The sequence below is a fragment of the Drosophila tropicalis genome, unplaced genomic scaffold (assembly GCF_018151085.1).
Source record: "Drosophila tropicalis isolate 14030-0801.00 unplaced genomic scaffold, ASM1815108v1 contig_443, whole genome shotgun sequence".
NCBI classification, from domain to species: Eukaryota; Metazoa; Arthropoda; class Insecta; order Diptera; family Drosophilidae; genus Drosophila; species Drosophila tropicalis.
In genome coordinates this window covers 4,588,341-4,609,845 of record NW_027172907.1, presented here as the reverse complement: position 1 = coordinate 4,609,845, position 21,505 = coordinate 4,588,341, and the positions used below count along the sequence as shown (strand labels likewise).

General features: G+C 33.1%; 1 protein-coding gene across 1 annotated transcript in view; it reads right to left on the bottom strand.

Moving 5' to 3' along the window:
- The window catches only part of ftz-f1 (ftz transcription factor 1), a 59,432-nt gene extending 39,121 nt beyond the window's left edge, over positions 1–20,311 (bottom strand). Inside the window, exons 1-2 of the mRNA XM_068286193.1 lie at positions 18,579–20,311; positions 13,835–15,281 (exon numbers count right to left, since the gene is read on the bottom strand). Of these exons, the coding sequence (XP_068142294.1) occupies positions 13,835–15,149 (1,315 nt within the window). The 5' untranslated portion in view covers positions 15,150–15,281; positions 18,579–20,311. The remainder of the gene's footprint in view (positions 1–13,834; positions 15,282–18,578) is intronic.
- Between the last annotated feature and the right edge of the window lie 1,194 nt (positions 20,312–21,505).

Genomic DNA, 21,505 nt, shown 5'->3' with positions numbered 1-21,505 from the left:
GGATTTTAATTCATTTAAATTCAATGAGATTTTTTGTTCAACATGGCAAAATTTATAAGACACATTAATGTAAAAAAAAAACAAAATGATGCTTTTAATATTTTTAATTGTCATTTGATTGTCCCAGAATATAATTTTAGTGATCTTACAGAGATTGAGAGAAGGTCAAAAAATAATCGAGTTTTTTGTTCTGTGTTTAAGTTGAAAATCTTTAAGGTAATATTTCGATAATTATGGCCAAGAATGAAGTTTTTAAGGAACGTAGGTTAAGAATTATGTTTTCAAATCGGTTCCCGTTATGATCTTCTACATTACTGATGCCTAATTTTTGTTTTATAGCCCAGTATTAAGTTCCCTGTAGATGTGTTAGTGTGAAGGATTGTAAACACACAAAAGTTACATCCTTTTCCCAGTCAGAAATCAATCAAAAGGGTACGATGAGGCATCACAGCACTTAACATTTAACAGTTACCCCCGAAAAAATGCCAACAATAATATAGTTTGTATTTATATTCATGACAAAATTTGCCAGTGCTTAAGGCATACAAAGGTATTCAATTGTTCAACAAATAATTTCTATTTGATGTAAAAAAAAAAAAAAAGTGCACAAATTATTTCATAATTCTCGGTTTTTCTTTTCTTTCTGTTGAATGTTAAGCTACTGAAAGACCTTTGGGCAAAACATAAAAATGATTACAGCAAATAATAAAACTTAAAAGCAAAATGGAAAAAAAAAAATTAATTTACACCCAAAACAAAAAAAAAAAAAAATACTCAAGTCAAGTTGACTTGACGACGCAACTCGAGTTGTACCTCTAAATATTATGAGGCTGTGTGTTGAAAAGTGATGCAACATTTGGTTGTTTTTATTGTTGTTATTTAAATAATTTTTTTTCTTTCTTTATTTTTATAATATTGCTTACAATTTTTATTTGCTATGTGTGAGAGAGAGCGAGTGCAAACAAGTGCCGAATAAACGCACGAGCAAAGAAACGAAGTTGAAAATATTTTGCCGTGCGACGCGCGTGTCTCACACACACACACACTAACAGAGAGAGAGAGAGAGAGAGAGAAGCGGCCATGTTGTTGGGGCCAAAGCTGACCCACTTTGGGCCTCTACTATATTTGCATGGCCTACTGCACTTGGCCAAGTTTTTGTCTCACTTGCACGCACAGCCGAAAATACAATGAGCAAGCGAGCAAGTGCGAGAGATAACACACAAAAAAAAAAAAAAAAAAAAAACAACCAACAATAATAAAACACATATTTCTTTTTCGTTTCGTTTTCAGTTTTTTTTTTTCCTTGTTTTTGTTAATAATACGTATTAAAGAAACAACAAAAACAAATGCGATTAGTTGTACTAGGGATTTTTGTATTTTGTTTTATTGTCTTTTGATAAGCACAGCCCGAAAGGTGAGCAAAAGGCAACGAAATATACCTAAATGAGTCTTATCGAATTGGCTATACTCTTTCCAAGTATTAAAGTCAATTAAATCGGATATTAATCAACCCAATTAATAGGAATAAACCTGTCAAATTGTAAACTATATCTACATAGTTGTGATTCCCAACTAGTTTTGGCATTGGATAAAGATTAACACAAATAAAATACTTAAATAATTAGCTGATGAAAGAACTTGTTTTAAATGCTTTAGATCCAGCTCGAACTTTTCATCTGATTTCGCGTAATTTTCATTATTTGTGTAAAAAACCATTTCAAATTTTCATTTTTCGCTTAAAATAATCCTAAATACTAAAACAAACTATTTAAATAAATACTGAAAAGAAAATATTTCAAAAGGAATACAAATTTCTATATGCTAACATTATCCAATTTGGATCCCTCAATCTATTCAGCCACAAGTCTTTTACTAGTTTAGAAACATAAAATAAAACAGTTTTGAATAGGGATTTCGGAGAGAAGGAAAATAACCCAATCTTCATTCGTTGAATTCAAAATATTAACTCATTTTATTAACAAAAGTATAGAGTTTATATAGGGAATCTTAGGCTCTAGGAGGTAACAATTGTTCTTAAAATATCTTATTCTAATGACCTACGTTTTTCGGGGGTTGAAAATTGTTTATATTTCATGCTCAGCGTCGGTTACTTGATACTCCGCCGCTGTTACAATCTTAAGTGTTTTCCACAGAGTGTGGATGCATGTTTTTGTTTTTGGAATTAAGCAATAATTGTCATAGGAATCTTTATGACTTATTTTTCTTGTGTGTTTTGTGTATTTCTTTGTTCAATCTGATTTGGTGAAGCCATTTCAGATGAACACGATGTTTATTCTTAAACAAGTTTATTAATTTCGAATCTGAATTTCCAATAATTTCCCACTATAAAAGGATTACACTCCTTTATGAGGGTTTTTTAGTATATTATAAAATAGTTTTCTAGTTTAAAGTTTTTCTTCTTTCAATTATTCCCAAATATTATAAGGACTTTAGAAGTCGTTATTTTCATTTAAAACAATTTATTTAAGAATTGTTTTCCACTAAAAAGTACTTTTCAAACCCATTGCTGACATTGAAATACCCATTTTCTTCAGTTAGAGCATAGGTACAATTTTTTGGTTTGTTTTCTTAAACACGTAAATATAAATGTATGACAAAAATTACTCATACGCAGCATTGTACAAATTTTGCATGGCTTTAGGTTAGCTAGTTGGCTGCCGTTGCTGTTGCTGCTGCCGTTGCTCTTGTCGCAATAATTAGTTGGGAAATTTAGATCATGGCAGCCATATAACATTGTAATAATTGCCAGCCAGTCAGTCAGTCAGTCAGTCAAAAAAAAAAAAAAAAAAAAACTACAAAATATATAGAAGCAGAAACAGACATTGAAACCATGCCTGTCTCCCTCCCTCAATACCACATTATATTACACCCGGACCGCCCCTCCCCCCCTTTCGTCTCTTCTTCTTGCTTGGTTCCTCTCCTTAGCCGACAACATTATATATATATATGTATTTATATTATATATATTTGTTGTTGCTTTTCACGTGCACTTACATAATCGTTTTAAATGTATGCTTGTGTGTGTGCATGTGTATGTAAGTTTGTCTCTGTGGTGTGTGTGTGTACGTACATATCGCATACAAATTGCGTAAATTTTTTTTTGTTTTTTTCTTCTTTCTGGTGCGTTCATTTTTGAAATCAATTTTTATTTTATTTTTCAAGGGGCGGAGGGAAAAAGTAGAGAGCAAAAGCAGGGTAAAAGGAGGAGGCGGGTAGAGACTATGTTGTAAAAGATTTTTGGCACTCAATTTGTTTATTGTGCAAATGCGTTTTCTCTGTGTTGTTGTTGCTGTTGTTGCTTTGTTTCAAATTGTATGTGAATATTATGAGGATGGATGGAAATGGAAATAGGTATGGTTATGGAGGGAGGGGGATTAACTCGCATTCGATTTGATAATCAGTTTCTTACGGATTAAAGTGGAAAATTGAAAATTGCAAATTATACAACCTTATAAAAGAGTACACGAATAGGAATAAACTGGGCAAGAGTTGAAGTCAAAGTTCAAGATTACGAGGAAAAAAAGATCGGTTAAAGGCAATTCTCCTCAGTGTTCTCATCATTTGTTATCTTTTTCTTTCCTTTTATTTCGCTTCCCTCTCTAAGGACTTGCACTTCCACTTACAAAAGACTCACCCCAACTTTCAGCTATCAATTCTCTTTTTGCTCAAATGTTTTTGATCTTAACTGTCAAATTCAAGAATGCCAAGAAAATCAAGTTAAATCGAATTCTTTTATTCAAACAAACTTAAAATTCACAATTCAATTTAATTTTCTTATTTCTTAATTTTTCGAAGCTTATCATCGTGATGTTTATAGATCGATTTAAGGAACATACACAAATTACAAAATGTATCAAAAATTTCCTTGCGAAACTGGTAATTTTCCAACATAAAATTTAGGTTTTCGATTTCTCTCTTAATTTACTTAAGATTGAAGTCATACAAAATCGGGAACTAAATATTTCAAAATGAAAATAAAAATGTCTTCAAAAAGACTTTTTCTTTTATGTTTTGATTAGTTTTAGGAAAGACATTGCGTAAATTCATTCTTGGAAGTGAAGAGTCCTTTTTCAAAGTATAAACTAAACTTTTTGGCAAATCTTTCAACATAATCTACGGTTCGTAAACTTTCGATAACAAAAAGAAGAAACAAAAAATATATGACATAAGTTCTAAGTACTTATTTAAAAGAGTTTATAAATAAAGAAATGGATAAATTTCTATATCCAACAAGAATCCGTCACGTATTTATATGTTCTTCTCATGTCAAAGCCTTTTTTGTATTGCCCTTTTTGTTTTTTTATGCCAAGATGACGAGTATAAACAAAGTCATAAATTATTGTAAATAAACTCTCCCAATTTCACCCGAAAAAACTTGGACCTGCCTTAACAATTCCAATCAGACAACAAAAAAAAAACCAAATGTAAATAAAATATCAACAAAAATACGAAAGAATACGAGAAAAAAAAAAAAAAATTAAATAAAACAGGAATGCAATTTCAGCAATATTTTCCCTGTAATGGATCAAGCAAATTAAAAGTCTGTGGGCGATAAGGTGGGTAATAAATGGCAGCACCCGCCCCGCCCACACTCGTCTCTGCTGCTGCTGCTGTTGCCTGATGGGCGGGCAACTCTCATTGAAAAGTTATCAGCCAGGCATCAGCATGCGTGACGCAGCAGCAGAGCAGTTGCGTCGCTGTTGGCGTCGTTCTATTTACCTAAACTGCACACACACAAGTTGTTCTTGTTTTGCTTGTTTTGGGCGACAAACTGACAACGCCAACGACAACGACAACAACTACGACGACGACGACAGAAGAAGCTTTAGCGCAGAAAAAAGCTCACATTAGGCTGCTATTCTTTTTGCCGTTGTTGTTCTTGCTGTTGCTTATTGTTGTTGTGGTTGTTGCTGTTGCTGTATCTGTTTCCTTGTAGTTTGCATTTACGCTTGCACACAGAGCTTTTTTCTGTATCTTTATTTACTTTACGCTATTATCTTTTCGCCCAAAACAGAGAGAGGGAGAGAAAGAGCGACGGCGAGAGAGCAAAAACGAGAGGATCGCTTCTGCTGCTGTTATTTGCTTTTGCAGCGCAACGGGCGGCAATGTGGCGCCTCAACTATGCACGCGCAAAACTCTTATAGACACACACACACACACACATTTATATGCATAAGCTGCAAAAGCTCTCCCATAAAACGAAATGAAGTAAGGGTAAATTACTGCGTCGACTACATTATACCATGCAACGAAACAAATAAGTATTTAAAATAAGACTGAATAAAGTTGTTAGAGTAAATTCTTCTTCGAAACATCAGTTAAGATTTTCAAATTTAGTCAATCTAACTAGTATACTCTCTAAGATATCAGTTGCTATATCGATAAGTCCTTTTGCCTGTTACATACAATTGAGTGATTTTAAAATACCTTTTCTCTAGGGTATTGCATGGTATAAAAAGCTTTCAATGCGTGAGGGTTTTCTAGTTAGTTGTGTGTGCTCAAGTGTGTTTGTGTTTGTGAGTGTGTGTGTGTGTGTGCGTGGATGGGTGCAAAACATTTTTAACTTTTTTTTTATAGGCACATTTGTACAGATATATGTATGTATATTATTGTATTTGTATGTGTGTATATATGGATGGCGAAAAATTCTAGTTCGACTTTGACGATTATTGAATCAGCTACAGTATTTCAAAAATATGAAAGAAAAGCTTTTATTTAAATTGATCTTTTCAAGCCCTTGATGAGTAAAATCAAAATTTTTATGGCTCTTGAAAAATATTTAAAGGTTTTAGCCCAGATTATTGACATTTGATTCAGTTGCAGAATTGTAAACCAAGGGATAAGACGATACTTATATAATTTCATTTTAAAATTATAAAAATACAGACGAATGATGGTAACAAGAATAATAGATGATTACAAAGATAATGCAGTTAGTGTAAGATGTTAGTCGAATTGATGATACGTTCAGGGATACAGACATTCCTTTGACATGTGACATTTCTAATATAAATCATAAAATTGATAATATTTCAACATTAAGCTAATTTATTGCCACTTCTTAAGTCAACTATTGTTAATCAGAGAACATATAAATATCATTTATAACAAGCCTCTAAATTGGCTTTCAAATCTAAGCCATATTGTGATCTTGACTCATCCAGTTATATTGATATAGATTTGGAAATGAAAATCACAACAATGCTCAAACAAATGATTTGTATAAAGAATTTATATGAAAAATCATATATGTAATATTGGTATTAACTTTATATAGGGATAAAAAATTCAGGTTAAGTGAATAGTTATTTATACATCTGTATACTTATATGTATGTATTTGTATGTAATTCTCTTCTCTTCACTATCTAAGAGTAGCGGCATTTATTTAGTTGTTATATGTGTACACATGACGTATGCGTAATATAAAACAAAAACATTCTCATCATTACGTATACGCCAAGAGTGATAAGTGAAAACACACAACCTTATTAGCAGATAAGAAGAAACGAAGCGAAACGAAACGAAAAAAGAGTTTGGACAATTTGTTACAGCGCAAAAAAATAAAAACAAAACTAAACAAAAACACCAAATCAAGCAAAAGAATGAAAACCATCAACAAAAAAAAAAAAAAAAAAAGGAAAACAAAACAAAGCATCAAAACAGAAAAAAAAAACTGGACAAAATACTATAGAAAAAGAATAGAAAAAACAAAAACAGACAAATAAAACGTGTTACGTATTGAGCAATTACAAGTTGCAGATATTTTATTGTTGACTACGACTTTGGTATACCCTTTGGGCATTGTATAAAAGAACCAATCAGCTAGTGGGTCTAGATGGAAATCAAGGGAGCTTGGTAATCGGTTTTTGCACTTGTTTTTATGATAATGCCATTCTATCCGACTCAATTTGATCAATTAAAAAGTCCAGCGAGATCTAAGCGAGTTCTTTTGAGAAACAAGAGACAAGCAGGGTGGTCAGAAAACAAGTTAGTTGTTCAAACTGTTTTCTGTTTACCAATTCCATGCTTGGGATCTGGGAATCCACACACATCTACATACTTCTCAACTATTATAAACAACAGCTTACATAAAGGGGCACACAACAAGAGATGAAGAGTAGAGCAAAAAGGGAGAGATAAAAAAAATTAATTGTTCTAAAAATTAATAAAATTGAATTAAATTAAATGACGCACCAGCCGCTGAAACTTTAACTGTCAATAAATCAAACAAATAAACAAGATGCAAAAAATATATACAATATAAATGTATTTGTATATATATATATATATATAAATAATGCATAAATGTAACTAGGTCAGGGTATATACACACACACATAAGAGGAAAATCAATGTGCGCTCTCTCTCTCTATCTTTCTCTCTCTCTGTTTCCCCATCAATTGTAGAGCTGTCGCTATCTCCGTCTCGTCCATTGGCTGAAAATTGCAATTGCAAATGCAAATGCATAAACAGAATGCAAAAAAAAAAAAAAAACAAAAAGCGCAAAAAGGAAAAATAAAATTAGTACAAAAGCAGCAACAACATCAACTCTCTGCCCAGAAATATGTAGCACAGGGTCAACTGGCGACCCATTAGCACAGTTTTTCCACTCAGAAACTCAGACGAAGAACGAGACAGAGATGGAGACAGATAGAAAGACAGAGAGAGCAAGAGACATGTTGGAGACGCCCGCCCCAGACACTGAGACTCATTCTCAATGGCATATTCAATTCGCTTTTGATTCAACTTTAAGGTTAACAGCAATCAAAATGTAATACTATTAAAAATAATAATGCAACATGCTACTACTACAACAACAACTACAACTACACAGACTAAACTAAAATGCAAATCATACAAATTGAAAATGCAAAAAAAAAAAAAAAAAAAAACAAAAACAAACAAACCAACATATAAAATTTAGTTCAAGTTTCAGTTTAATCGATGAGAGCAGAGAATTTAATTTAAGATTATAACGGTTAAACGGTTATTTGAAATAAAATTTATCGATTTAATAATCAATTATCAAAAATGTCACTATTCAAAAAGAAAGAAAAAAGTCTTGGAAAGACAAATTTCTATAACTATCTTCCCCAAGTTCTCAGGAAGACTAAAATGTCATCTGAAGCATTTTCTTTTTGAATTGTTTAACACTGACAATCATGGATAGAAATGGGAAATTAATCGATTGTCACTGATCCCTAATAGAAATCTAAAGAAATTTGTGTACAATCAAATAGAAATTCCAAAGAAAAGTTTGCATAACCATTTCCAAGTTCTTTTTCTTAGTCAAACTGAATAATAAATGCATCAAATATGTATGTAGAGTTATCCCAATTGAAACTCTTTCTTCCACTTTGATGAAATAAAATAATGTCACCAACACTATACCTAAGACTGGAATACTTTCGATAACTTTTCCGGATAGCAGATGACGAACATTGTATATGAATCATATGTCGGCTATCAGCTATGGAATATTGAATTAAACCATGATTATTTGCCTTTATTAGAACGTCATTAGTAACTTAAATTATAACTGAAAGTACCAACTAAAGACTGGTATAACAATAAGATAATCGATTACCTTTTGGTGACTAATTATAGCATCATATGATGACTAACAAGAAGGGAAAAATTATCAATGTGCCCTTTTTTTTATTGTACAATTTTTAGGATTATAGATTGTTCGAATATTTCGTGACATTGTTTATTTCTTTTATCTCTTATTATTTTCTCATTGAAATAATAGTAATTTTGGTATTTGTTGTTTTAAATTAAAAGTTTAACAAATCCAATTAGACAGCAATTAGCAATTAATTGAAATTAAAATGAGACAACAACAACAATACGACTACAAAATAAAGAGAACTTGAAACAAATAAAAATCCCTCACATTCTATTTATCCTCCAGTTTGGTCATTCACTTTTCTATTTTATTTTAAGTTCTTTTGTTTCAATTCTCACCAAGTTCTTTACTATAACACACAATGGCAAACCGCAAATTTGTAATTGAACACACACCTAGCCATACACACACACACACATTATTTTGGGTTTAGTCAAGCGATCAGAAATCTTGTAAATGCAATCAAGGATGGAATACTGAATATCAAATTGGTTAAATTCGACCGCCCTTCGCCTTTGGAAAAACGCGTTGAAACGAAACAAATGAACAATAATAATACTTGGCTTCTAATGGAAAGCAATTACCAATCATAAGGTGGAGTAGACGAGGAACAATCGAAGGCGGTGTGGCTAGTTAAGGCTGATAAAAAAAAAGGGCGGTGGGGCGATGGAACGTTGAGGCGGCGGCGGGGATTCATTCTAACATTTTGTTTGTTTGCAAATTGTTTAACTAAGTGGGCATAGTAATTGGGTTATTAGTTGTCTCTCAACCTTAATGACTGTGAAGTTCCTCCGCTTTACTTCAATCATTTAATGCCCTATGCAATCAATATAGGCTAAAACTATGAAAAATCAGGCAACAAATTTTTGATCTTCAAATGGGACATCCCTTTCCTATTAACTTTCTATCTTAATTGACCTTTAGAAAATGCTTGCAATAAGCTCCATTGCATATACATATATACTTATATGTATGTATATTAGGCATATTCCAGTCTAAATGAACAATTTGAATAGCTTATAAAACGTTTTTTAAAATTTAATTTCCCATTTTAATAGCCAATTGTTCTTAACATTTTATTTCTTACATTTTACAGACAAATGCTCTTTAAAAACTATTTCCAAGGCTAAAATAAAATACTAAAAAATGCTTTTTAACCTTATATCTTAAAGTCAATAGTAAACTGATAGTATTCAGATTTATTTTTCTGCATAAAAACTTTAGACATAACTGCAGATAATAAAATAATCCTTAATTAATCAATATTAAGTACTACCATAGTTAGAATTAAGTATAGTTGGATCGTTTTTAGAGTTTTTGTGAGCTTGCCCAGCTAAGTAAACTATAAAGATAGAAACCCTAACACCGAATCTATTTATAATATTAATTTAAAGAGAAATAAGTAAAATGACATTGCTCAAAGATTTACTTTGGTCTCAGGGTCTCGTTTTATCGGCTTATAATATCATACTTAGGACATAATAAATGTGACAATGTTTCCCAATAAAGACAGATAATATAATGTTTGAGTAAAACAATTATACGTAGTCATTTATACGTAGAAAGCATAACGAACCTATAAATTTAGAAGTTCACATTCTTTTTGACAAAAAAAAAAAACCTTATTCTCTGACTTCTTTTGAAGTTTACTTGGAGTTTTTACGATTTTTAATTTAAAATAAAACATGTCAATGTGTTTTTTGTTTTGTCACAAATAATAAGCTTAAGACATTAATAAATTAAATGAAAAAAAACTGTTCACTGCATACTTTTGGGCGCCTACCAAAAGGACAACCTTTTAAAGATAAGGGCTTTAAGCAAAATGCGCCATGTAGAAGAATTATCCAAACATTTTTAAATACCTGGCCAATGGCAAACAGTTAAAGAAAAAGCAAGACTAAACAACAACAAAATCCCCATTCAAAGTCAAATCAAAGCTGGAAAGAAAGTAAAGTAGAAACGAAATACTAACCAGCATATATGTATGTATCCTCTCGTCGATATTAGCATTGGGAAGGTCAGACATAATTTGCATATATATTTTTTTTTTATTTCAAACGACCTTAGAAGCAAAACGCACAGCAAGGACGAAGACAGGATAATGCAATATACATACATATATGAATGTCGTGGTCCTTGAGTTGGTTGTAACCTTTAAACAAATAAATTAGAAGAACCTTGCAACACACACACACACACATACACACAGCGAAAATCTATAGTCGTCCAATGTCATGCCCCAATTTGCGTCGTTATTGACCTCGTTTGCTATATAAAATGCAACAAGCTGGCTGACTTTGACCCATTTTAAATCCTTTGAGGTGCGCATAGACGACGACGACGACGGCGACAGCAACAACAACAACGGCAACAGCAGCGACGCTTCGTTGCAATCTATGTCAATGTCAGCCGGCAAAGCGCGACGCTGCTGCAAGTGGGCGGCGGCGGCAAATAAAATCAACTGAGGCAGAACACACACACACACACACACACGAATAGAGAAAGAGCGAGAGAAGGAGAGTAAGTGAGTTAGCAAACAAGAAAGAGAGAGAGAACTTGTCTCGCTTGTGTTGATGCACACAATGACCTTCAAATTTCTATGCAATTTCGCTTTTTTTTTGCTTTTGCTGTTGTTGTTTTTGTTTTTGTTCGTTGTTGTATACGCCATCCTTGTGCCCAATCTCCAATATTAGAAAACAAGCAGCAACGGCAGCGGCCACTGCAACAACAATAACAACAACTGCAACATCAGCGGCGGCAACATGAGCTCTTGACCTAAATTCTAACGCCTAAACGCCAAGACCTTGCTCCATATTTCTTGCCTCTTTCGAAGGATGAATGTAACTAAGCTGCACTTTTAGGTATGCACACACACACACACATACAGAGAGCCATGCCACATAATTGAAGTGTGGCATTGAAGGTTGCACATAAAATATATCTACTTAAACAGCAGCAACGAAAAAACCAAACAGGGCAGAGGAGGAGGGTGACGTTGTGGGGACTGCTAACTGACATTGCTGAATGTCAGCAAATTTTTTATGGTGTGTGTGTGTGTGTGTTTTTTTAAGTTTCTTTTTATTTTTGTGCATTTTATTTTTGCATATATGACTCAGCAATTTATGGAACTGCAACTGCAACTGCATCATCAACAACATCATGATCTATCTGTCTGTTCTGTTGATTGTTGCCTGCCTGGCCCGCTGCTTGACAGACAAACAAATTGACTAACTGACTGACTGACGGACAAACAGACAGTCATCATGTGTTTTGCTTTTTTTCTTACTGTTTTACATTTGTATACTCTAAGAGTTTGACATAATATCACTAAACATTCTTAGCCATAATTCAAAATTACTTCCAAGTTTATTGCTACCAAAGTTGCGGTTTTCAATCATCGATAACGATTATTAACAAGAGAGATAGATTAAAAAACTAAATGGTTTATTTATCTAAATACAAGTGAATAAAAATATACAAATTTAATGTTTAATGTGTATCGAAAACGTTTATGACTCCTTATGTTTTAGAAAAATAAAAGTTGCCTAATTAAAAACCAATAGAGAAAATAAATTTTTGTGTTTTCTGCACTATTTTTTAAAGATTTAAGTTTATCGACAACGATTATTAGGGGTTTATTTTTTTTAATAATTAATTTTCAGTTAAAAAGAAATGGGAGAATAAAATTTCTTTCTTAATTATCGATAACGATTATTAGAAAGCTATATATTTTTGACTCTTAATTTCATAATCATAAATGTATTTTATGATTGAAAAATGTTAATTTGATATTAAATTGATAATTACACTATCAATCACATATAAAAGTGTATATAATTTGTCGATTCGGTAAATGGATTCCTCCACCCAACTATGCATATATAGTTTCTTGTTCATTTAGCATTCCAACAGAGACAGATAGAACCTCCCCGAAAGTAGGTTAGTTGAATTTTTTGTTGTTTCGTTTTTTTTTTTTCTCCTCTTTTTTTATGTGTTTGCTTTTTTATAGACATTTTAAATGGATTTTTATGGCTGCATCCGATGACGACGACGACGACAACGACGCCGACGACATGAGGCACATATGTACAGAAAAACTAAAGAGGAATACACTATAAAGTGGTGATGATGGTGGGTGGGTGGATAGGTGGAAGAAAGGAGGGAAGGGCTAGGAATACGAATGATGCTGTTGATTTTCTTTATATCGAGGAGACAACCGAGTTGCACTTAGCAATGCACTTGGCGCTTGCAACGATTGAAGACGATCAAGAACCATGAACAAGACATCAATTTGATGTCTAGCAAATGTAAATAATGCTTTAATTATAGATCAAATATTTATATAGATGACAAATTTATTATCATCGTTCGAATTGTGTTATTGACTCGAACAAAATAAATTGAGGTAAATAGAAAAAAGTAGAGAGTTTCAAGTTTCTCGGACCTGAGCCATAAAGTAATCTTTTGTTTATATTTTTCAAATTGAACCAATATAAGTAAATGGTCTGGTAATTGAATATAAAACCAAAGCAAAGAAACGTTTTAAGGAAATATGTATTTATGAGCTTTAAAACTTATGTAGCCTTATCCATTATTTCGATAGATACCACAAATCAATGGCAATCGATAATTCATTATTTCGATTTCGTTTATCACGACATGAAATATACATATATAAATATTTCTATATTATATGTTTTCAATGCATTATTTTTGCTTTTAATGTTACACGATTTGTAATTATTGTTTTGTTTATACTTATTAATTTTTTATCATTATTTATAAAAAAAAAATGCATTAAAATTGGTTAAAATTTCATTTTTGCAACATTATTGCAAATGTTTTTTCTATATAAATTTATTTTATTTGTATTTTTTTATGGCACTCCTTTTATTTTGAACTCCTTTTCAATTGGTATTAGTTTTGATATTTTTATTTATTTGAATATTTTTCTTCAACACGATTCAATTGATTTTCCACGAAAACGGTTTTTTTTTTTCATTCGATTTCTTAATTTGTTCTTTGAAATATCATAGCTTTTTTGTTTTAGTTTTCTTTTTTCTGTCGTTTTAGTTATTGATAAAGTCGTCGTAGTTTATATTTATTTTTGTTTTAATTATTGAGAAACAACAATTCAATCAATTCAATCCCAAAAGAAAGTATAATAATTGCGATTACTTACCTCCTTGATCATCGATTTCTAAGCCGAATTCATCTTCCGACATGGATTCCTCATCGGAGCTAAGATTAGAGCCCGAACCACCACCAGAACCGCCGCCAATGCTATGTGAACCACTTTGTGGCAATTGTTGTTGTTGTTGTTGTGATGATGTTGCTCCTGCTTCTGCTGATGTTGTTGTTGTGGTTGCTGTGGCAATTGCAATTGGTGTTGTTGGTCTGGCTTTCCCCGCTGCTGAGGGGGCAGCAGCAACAGGACATGAACTGGCTGCCAATTCCTCAATGCTGTGTAATGAGCAACGCATTTGTTGATTTTGACTTCTATTCAAATTATTGTTGGCAGTGTTTGTTGTTGCTGTTGTTGTTGATGGTAAAGATGTTGCTAATAACGCTGATGCTGTTGTTGGTGGTGGTGGTGGTTGCAGTTGTGCTGCTGATGCGCCTGTTGCATTTATTGTTATTGCTGTTGTTGTTGTTGTTGTTATTTGATTATCATCTTTTGGCTGCTCAAAATCTAATAACTGCGCTGTTGTTGATGTTAGAAAATTTGTATTTGTATGAACCACTTCCATAGGTTTCAATTGATGATATTCTATTGATGGTCCTGCAATTGCAATTGTTGATGCCAGAGCTGAAGGAACTTGTTGTTGTTGTTGTTGTTGCTGCTGTTGGTGATGCTGCTGTTGCAATTGTTGCTTTTGTATTAGAGCTGGATCAATGCCAGTTAAAGCCTCACTCGTTGATGATTGTGATTGTTGACGTGTTTGTGGAAATAATAGATTGGCAAATGAAGGCATTGGAACAGATTCCAATATAACAGCAGAACCACTAGTAGATCCTACTGCACCGCCACTTGCACCACCACCACCACCAGCAACAACGATAGTTGATGAGGTGGCAATTACTTTGTTATCAACATTATTATTATTTGTATTATTATTATTATTATTTAATGACATATTATTATTACTATTACTATGAGGATTTGGACTGGCAAACATTCTTTCACATAGGCCACTCAATGAGATGCCACCATCTTCCAATTGACTCCCATCTATAGAGTTGGAGAAATTTTCGGTTGTTCCATTAACATTATCCTTTTGATGATGTTGTTGTTGTTGTTGATGCTGCTGCTGATGTTGCTGATGATGCTGATAAAATGGCATTAATGTTGGTGCATTGCCAGCAGCCAACATTTGATCTTTATGATGATGGGGCATCAATTGTTGTTGTTGTTGCTGTTGCTGGGCATAATTACTGGCATTATTGCTGCTGCTGCTGCTACTCTCCGCCAGCAAGGGCACATTAAAGCTATCCATTTTCTATATAGTTTTTATTTTTTTTTTTTTAATTATTTGTGTTTTTGTACAATTCGTTGTGATGCGTAGTTTGTAGTTTCCGTAATGGGCAGGTAACTGTAGTAGTTTTGTAATATATCTTTTTGTAAAACTCTGCAAATAAAATTGGATAAGATACAGGGAAAATGAAAGAAGAAGAGAAATTTATTAGCAAAAAAGTTGTCATTGAATTGTTAAGGTCAAGTTCTAGGCCATTAAAAGTCAATTTAGCTGCTAGTAGAAGACATCTAGAGCAGTAGGTCAAGGTCAAATATGGCATGGAGTCATGTAAACAGGAAAATAAACGAAATTGGGTCAGGGTCAAGCTTAGGTCAAGGTCAACGATTTATTTCTTTATTTTTTAGCTATTACATTACATTTCAACTACATCACAGCTTTTGTCTATACATACATATGTACATATGTATTTATTTTTATATTTTTATCTAACCATCCTAATTATCGACTTTACCCTTTTCAAAGTTGTGGAAAAGTTTTTTAGGGAGAGTTATTTATTCTAAATGTATAATCATACATATGTACACTCATGATGAATATAATAGGTACACCCTTTAAAATTTAATTTAAATTTGCACAACTTTTTTTCTATTACCTTAATCACCAAAATTTAAATGCACATTTCTTTATTGTACATTTGTGTATTCTTTACCTTAATTTGGAAATGAAAAGTTATTTTATTCAAAAGTTACAACAAAAATATGAAATTTCAGAATTTCGTGCTTGATGAAAATAATAGGTACACTTTAATTGACTAAGTTTTATTTTTTTTTTTTTGGTTTTCAAATCACTGAAAATCTATTTTTGTTTCATTATCTGATTAATATGGAATGTATCCACCTTATTTTTACCATTACTTTTCCCATCCGGTTGGGCATATTCCTAACCAAAGCTTGTCAGGACTCTATCGATATCTTCTTCGACGCACTCCCACAATTGTCGATTGTTGCCACTTTTTTCTGTTCGAGACTGATCCTATAGCTCACCCCACAAGTTATCGATGAGATTCAGATCACGAGACTAACTGGGTCAAGAGAAAACCACTCCTAACCTAGGAAATTCGGACACTTTCCAGTCCTTGAGAGCCATTGGATCCAAAATGGACAATGATATTAATGTTTTTCCAATTAGGATATGACTACAAATGGCTAATCTATCAGTTCGTATCGAAAGAAGGGTTCCTTTGATGCGAACCAAAGATTTGATCATGTAGCAAAGATTTCTTAACGACTACTTCACATGGGCAGCATCTGAAGTTCAAAAAAACCTGCATAATATCCTTCTTAGCAACGAAACTAAAATTTATCTTTTCGGAAATGACTGTTCCTAACATTTAAGGCGCCCTATAACCAAAAACTTTGATCACCGCTACAGTGGTGCATGGTGTTAAAAATATTATAGTGTGGGGTTGTTTGTCTTGGTCAGAACACTATCCAACATTCCTAATATCTGACATGATGGGAGCAGCTGACTATAGGGATGTCCTGGAAAATATTATGCTAGCATATTTAGAGGAAAAAAAGTCCCTGTGGTGGGTTTATCAACAGGATAACGACGTAAAACACACCTCAAAAATTTTAAAAACTTGGTTAGAGGTCAATATAGTGGTCGTTCTCACCTAGCCCACTTAGTCCCTGGATCTGAATCTCATCGATAACTTGTGGGGTGAGCTATAGGATCAGTCTCGAACAGAAAAAAGTGGCAACAACCGACAATTGTGGGAGTGCGTCGAAGAAGACTTCGACAGAGTCCTGCCAAGCTTTGATTAAGAGTATTCCCAGTCGGATGAGAAAAGTAACGGCAAAATTAAGGTGGATACATTCCATATTAATCAGATAATGAAACAAAAATAGATTTTCAGTGATTTAAAAACCAAAAAAAAAAAAAATAAAACTTAGTCAATTAAAGTGTACCTATTATTTTCATCAAGCACGAAATTCTGAAATTTCATATTTTTTGTTGTAACTTTTGAATAAAATAATTTTTCTTTTCCAAATTATGGTGAACAATACACAAATGTTCAATAAACAAATGTGCATTTAAATTTTGGTGATTAAGGTAAAAGAAAAAAAGTTGTGCTAATTTAAAGTCAAAAAAAATTAATTTTAAGGGGTGTACCTATTATATTCATCATGAGTGTACATATGTACATATATGCATCTTATTGACTAAAAACTCTCTCAGATAAATGTCATAAGTGTCCCCAACAATAATAACTTAGAAAATCTGTACAAATCTTTTTGGAAAAGGTTTGGAATGCAAATTATGATATATTTCGGAGTTTGTGTAGTCAACTTACATATGTACATACATATATGGGATAATGATAGATCCATAATATCTATAAAATATTAGATTTTAGGGAACACTCATTAAACAACAGTTGAAAGTATCAAATGTTTTACTTTTCTGTAATTATTTTATATGTATTTAAAGTTAAGAAATAATTTTTAGGAAAGATTTAGTGAGATTTACTTGGAATTGAAATTTATTGTCCACCCAGAGAAGCTTTCATTGTAATAGGAGTTCCCTTATTTCTATATTCTAACTTTAATTTAGGAACAATAAAAAGTCCCTCAAGTCTCGTATAACCTGGTTATGAGCTTCATTAGCATATAAATATTTTTTTAGAACAAAGAAACGCACAAGAAACTATTCCTTCCCAGATCTTTCCAACTTAAACTTAACCAAAAAAGCTTTTCGATTAAGTTTCCTTCTCTCTCTCTCTTTATCTCGCTTTAGATCACTAAAATTTGTGTTCCAATTATCATAGAAGATCTGAACATATCCTGTTTTCTCACATTGCTGAACAATCTGAACGAGTGCCAACTTTTTCCCCCCTTTACACATTTATACGGGCGTATCTGTGTGTGTCTGTATCTATGTATGTATGTATGTATGTGTGTGTCATGATGTTTCGTTATAAAGGGCTGACTGGTTGGGCCTGGCGGGTCATCATTAAATTTACTTCACTCGAAAACTTTAATTAACTTCATTCAACTTCAATTCCAACCCCAAGGAAAGAAGAGAGAGAGAGAGACATCGACAGGGATCTTAATGCATAGTGGTAAATTTTTAAAAAGTTTTTGGCGTAAATTAAATTTGAAGCCCTTTCGTTAGTAACTTCGTTAATACTTTACAATTAAGAAATTATCATAGAAATGGAAAATATTTATTAATAAATAAAAGTATTTCACTTTTTTTAATTTTAAAGTGATAGCATTCAAACGATATCTAGGTAATGTCTTTTTTGCCAGTAACTGGTCACTGTGCGACGCTCAAAAGCTCAACCAACTAGACAAAAGACTTGGTTATTGGGATGGCAGCAGAACCAACAGAGGACGGTCGAAGGGAGGTTGGGGGTTAGGGGAGAAAGAGACGCAGGAGTTTTACCTTTCATGCAGTAAGCAGCAGCCAGACGATGTTGTTGTTGTTGCTGTTTTTGTTGGAGTTGTTGCGCATGCGTAGCCGGTGGCAGAATTCCAAGACGAACTGGAAGTTAATTCTCTTCTCTCTCTCTCTTGTTCGGTGTACGAAAAACCAGTTGGAAGCGAAAGCAAAAGTGCTATTATGTTGTGGTTGTTGTTCTGTTGATTTTCTTCTTCCAATTTGTTGCTGTTGTTGTTGTTGTCGCTGTTTTGTCTGTCGCTTGTCTCTTCTTATTTTGTTGTGCTTTGCTTAGAATTCGCAAAATATATATATACAAAAAAATACAACAAGAATTTTGCGTGTTGTGTTGTTGTTGGTTTTGTTTTTATTGTGTGATTCATAATGTTGAGATGATCTTGCTCTCTCTCCGTCTCGCTCTCTCAACGACAACGACAACAACACCAACAACGCCTGCAGCAACAGTTTCCGCCTGTGCTAGCAGCTGCGACGACGAAAGCTTTTTCAGCATAATATATTGTTGTTGTTGTGTGTGTTTTTTGTTGTTGTATTTTTTTTTTTGCTTATTTCCTCTCTCTCTCACTCACTCACTCGCGCGCGCTCTCCTTGTCGTCGTCGTTCCCCGTTCTACACAAACACAGACGCACACACATTGAGACACACAGATATAAACGTTGATGCCGAACGCATTTGCGATTTTTTTATACTTTATATTTTTTTTTGTTTTTGTATTTATTATTATTTTGTGTATTCGCTTTTGTGGTGTTCTTTCGCGCACAAACACACACACTCACAAAACCATATACTTCTATATTTATAGGGGGCAGAGAGAAAGAAACAGAAGAGAATTTAAAAAAAAAAATTGATTGCAAATTGTATTTTTTGTACATTTCTGTTTTTTTTTTCTCTCTTTTTTTATTGTTGTTGGTTTGCTTGGTTTGTTTCTCTGCGATTCTTATTCGCCGACTTTTGCTTCTTGCTCTTCTTCTTCCTTAGCAGCACTCACGTCGCACGCGCGCAACAAGCTAAAAGCTCTTCCTATAAATTGCAATTCCTCTATTACACACACACACACACACAAACATGTGTACATACATATATATGGGGGAGCGCACACAAACACATTTACTTTACAAATGTTGAGATATGGTGCGTTGTAGGCAGATGGTTTGGGTGGCGCGGTGGGTGAGGTGAGGTGAGGTGTGTGTGGTGCGAACTTAACTTGTTGTTGCTTGCTCTAATTCTCTATGACACAACAAAAAGGCGCAGCAGCGGCAACGGCAGCAGCACGACCAGCACCAAGCAGCAGAGGTGGTAATGGCAGCAATTTTGTCGTATTTCAATTTCATCCAGAGGAAAAATTGCACATTTCTTTTTTTTCTTTTGATAATTTTTAGGTTTGCAGCATTCGCATTCTCATTCCCGTTATGATGCCATACACATATAGACACGAACACACATACGCATACACACACACCCACACACACGACGAAATTGTTATTGGGTTCTCTTCTTCTGGGTTCTTTTGGGATTCACTTTCGCTTTTTTGTTAAAGTTGTTGGTTATTCTTTCCCTTTCCCTTTTCTTGCCTTTTTTCTATTATTTGTATTTTACACTCTTTCTTTTTGTGTTGATTTGATGTGTAAGGGGGAAAAACTATGCACGGGAGCCGCTCTACACAAACGCACGGCGGAAAAAAAAATTAGGTCTGTAGGCCAACGCAAACGGGAACACAGTAAAGAGTAGCAAAAGTTGTTGGCGTAGGTAGAAGAAGACGAGAAAAGCCCGCACATACACACGAACATCACACACACACACTGCCATACACTGGCATACACGCCGCAATGGGATAGTGGGATAGGGCAACGCAGGCATGGCGGGGCCAAGGACAGGGCAAGCAAATTATTCTTGGCCTTTAAACGTATTTGATGAACAAGGACGGCAATCATATGGCAAAGCACAAACGTACACACAAACATCACACACATGTGCAAACTAGAAACCAGATGGCACCTCTGTGCAGCTTCAATCCCCCCAGGTGGCAGCTGTGAGCGCTTTGAAAAGCCAAGCGCCAAGCGACACCAAGCGACATTACCGCAAAAGAACAGAACACAGAGTTGTCATTGCGAAACAAGAACAAACGGAAATTGCGACAACTCTAATGCTTCTGGGGGGCGTAATTCGAAAATAAAAAATGATTTTCGATTTTCCATGTATTAAAAGTTTAAAAACTTACAAATACAAAACATGTTCCAGTGCAAACATCTTTTAAATAACAAGTTTCTAGAACAGAATTTGAGGAATTTTAAATTAATTAATAACAACAATCATGTTAATTAAATTGCCAAAAAGTAATTTTTCCTTTATTTTGTTTTTTTTTCAATCATTTCTCTTTTTTCGATTTTGTTGGTTTTTTTTTGTTTTGTTGTTTTTAGTTTTGCACAAAAACTTACGTACGAATATTATATAGAAAATTACAAACCTATCTGAAAATTGATTTACATAATATTTTATATTTTTGTATACATATACATATATATATATATTAAGTATATATATACATATAGATATATTCATAGATAGACATAAATGTATATCTATATATATGCATGCAAGTGTATATAATCTACTATATTATATTAAATGTTAATAATTTCATTTAAAAATACATAATACATAAATACGCCTTTCTTGTTGTTTCTTTTTTATTTTTGTTTTGTTTTAGTATAATATTACAAATATTGATTTTTTGTTGTTTTTTTTTTTTTTTACTAAGATTTTTTTTTCGTTTCTTTTTGTTGCTTTTAAAAACCATAGATTACACATTATTCCTAAATATATATATATATAGACTTGTTGTTTTTTGTTTTAGTGTAGTTGTTTTTGTTTTTTGTTTAAATTAGCTGCTGCTTGTGGCTGGCATTTAAATTGTT